The following is a 2,500-nucleotide window of genomic DNA, read 5'->3' as shown; positions in this document are numbered from 1 at the left end:
GAAACCTTTTCCACGTTCTCAGTCTCCCTCTCACCCACAGAAACCTTTTCCACGTTCTCAGTCTCCCTCTCACCCACAGAAACCTTTTCCACGTTCTCAGTCTCCCTCTCACCCACAGAAACCTTTTCCACGTTCTCAGTCTCCCTCTCACCCACAGAAACCTTTTCCACGTTCTCAGTCTCCCTCTCACCCACAGAAACTCGTTCCACCCCCTCAGCCCCCCCCCTCCACCCCACCCCACCCTTCCTCCTCAGACTCACACCCCCCCCCTTTCTGCCTTTCCACCCACAGGAGTCCCGATGTCCCGGCAGATCCCCATGATGTACCGCGACCCCTTCTTCAGGGACCGCGATCCGTTCTTGCGAGACATCTTCTCCGACCGAGACATCTTCGGGGAGCGGGAGAGGCGCGAGCACGTCTTCGACCGGCCGTCCAAGCTCTTCGATCAGGTGAAGGACCAAGTGTGTGGCGAGGATTTTTTTTTTTTTTTTTTTTTTTTTTTTTTTTTTTTGGGGGTGGGTGGGGGGGGTGGGGTTGGGGGGGTGGGGTTGGGGGTGGGAAGGGGGTTGCAAAAGGGGGGGAAGGGGGGAGACGGGGAGGGGGTGAGAGGGAGTGGGTAAGGGGGTAGGGGAGAGGGTAGGAGAAGGGGGAAGGGGGAGAGGGGGTAGGGGAGGGGAGAGGGTAGGAGAAGGGGGAAGGGGGAGCGGGACGGGGTAGGGGAAGAGGGAGGGGAGGGAGTAGGGGAAGGGGGAAGGGGGAAGGGCGCGGGAAGGGGGTAGGGTGTAGGGGAAGGGTTGTTAGAGGGGGTGGGGAGGGAGAGGAGGGAGAGGGGAAAGGGTGCATGCTGGGCTGTGTTGGGAGAGCTAAGGACTTTCTTTTTAAATCTTGTGTAGGTCTGGGATCTAGTGTCTGTTGTGGTTCATGAAATATATTTATGTGAATACATACGTACTGTATATACATGCATGAGATATCTGTCATTCATTGTTCCTGCCTCTCTCTTTTTCTCAGTCTCTGTCTCTCTCTCTGTCTCCCTCTCTCTCTATCTCTGTCTCTCTGTCTCTCTCTCTCTCTCTCTCTCTCTCTCTCTCTCTCTCTCTCTCTCTCTCTCTCTCTCTCTCTCTCTCTCTCTCTGTCTATCTATCTCTATCTATCTATCTATCTATTTATCTATCTCCCGCCCTCCCTCCCTCCCTCCCTCCCTCCCTTCCTCCTTCCCTCCCTCCCTCCCTCCCTCCCTCCCTCCCTCCCTCCTCCCTCCCTCTCTCCCTCGCCCCCCCCCCCCTCTCTCTCTCTCTCTCTATCTATCTATCTATCTATCTATCTATCTATCTATCTAACTATCTCTCTCTCTCTCTCTCTCACTCTCTCTCTCTCTCTTCCCTCCCCCTCTCTCTCTCTTTTCTCTGCCTCTCTCTCTCTCTCTTCCCCCTCCCTCTCTCTCTCTCCTTTCTCCTCCTCCCCCTCCCTATCTACCAGAAAACACGACCATCACCCTACTTCACTGCCTCACAAATCAATCACACATTACATTATATATATCAACCATAATATCAAGAATAACCTTCCCCATGTCTCTCTCTCTCTCTCTCCTCCTCCCCCTCCTCCCCCTCACAGCACTTCGGCGCCTCCATGGCTCCTGACGACGTGTCTGTCCCGAGTTCCTCCCTCTATATGCGTTCCAGGAGGCCACCGAAGGAGAGATCGGGCGTCTCGCAGCTCTCACAGGACCAGGATAAGTTCATGGTGAGGAGAAATTGAGGAGAATGAAGTGGTATGAATGAGGGGAGTGAGGGAAATTGAGGGGAAATAGGGGCGTGAGGGGAAGTGAGGTTAATGAGGAGAATGAGGGAAATTGAAGGTAATGAATAGTGATAAAACATAATCAGATTATCAATAATTTTACAAAGGCGAGTATTTATCTAGATGATCTCAATACTCAGTCTATAAATAAGTCCGTAAACACGCAACCATGTCTCAAAAACCCTTTAATGATTTAAACACACACACACACACACACACACACACACACACACACACACACACACACACACACACACACACACACACACACACACACACACACACAAACACAAAAACACACCCACACCCAAGACGTCACCGCGACGCAAAACCACAACCCCCCCTGACGCAGCTGCCTCGACGCAGATGTGCTTAGACGTGCAGCAGTTCACGCCCGATGAGCTGAAGGTGCGGGTGGTCGAGGGCGTGGTGGAGGTCGAGGGGAAGCACGAGGAGAGGGAGGACGAGCATGGGTCCATCTCAAGGCATTTCCTCAGGTGAGAGAGAAAGGCGAGTGATGGCTTTGTTATTGTTAGTTCTATCAACTGTGGTTCTCGTGATCGTCGCTGTTGGTGTTATTGTTATTGTGGTTGTTATTTTTATCATGTTAGTTTTTTGTTATTATTGTTGTTACTATTATTATTGCTGTCATTATTGTCATTGTTATTATGATGATGATTACCAGTGTGACAATCTT

The 2,500-nt window shown here is 51.6% G+C and overlaps 1 protein-coding gene across 1 annotated transcript in view; it reads left to right on the top strand.

Moving 5' to 3' along the window:
- LOC119590143 (alpha-crystallin B chain-like) overlaps positions 1-2,500 on the top strand; it is an 8,721-nt gene that overhangs the window by 3,019 nt on the left and 3,202 nt on the right. Inside the window, exons 2-4 of the mRNA XM_037938929.1 lie at positions 292-461; positions 1,618-1,746; positions 2,170-2,300. Of these exons, the coding sequence (XP_037794857.1) occupies positions 300-461; positions 1,618-1,746; positions 2,170-2,300 (422 nt within the window). The 5' untranslated portion in view covers positions 292-299. The remainder of the gene's footprint in view (positions 1-291; positions 462-1,617; positions 1,747-2,169; positions 2,301-2,500) is intronic.

This window comes from Penaeus monodon, chromosome 26 (assembly GCF_015228065.2).
Source record: "Penaeus monodon isolate SGIC_2016 chromosome 26, NSTDA_Pmon_1, whole genome shotgun sequence".
NCBI lineage: Eukaryota > Metazoa > Arthropoda > Malacostraca > Decapoda > Penaeidae > Penaeus > Penaeus monodon.
Note: the sequence above shows the minus strand (reverse complement) of the source record. Positions and strands in the feature narration are given on the sequence as shown.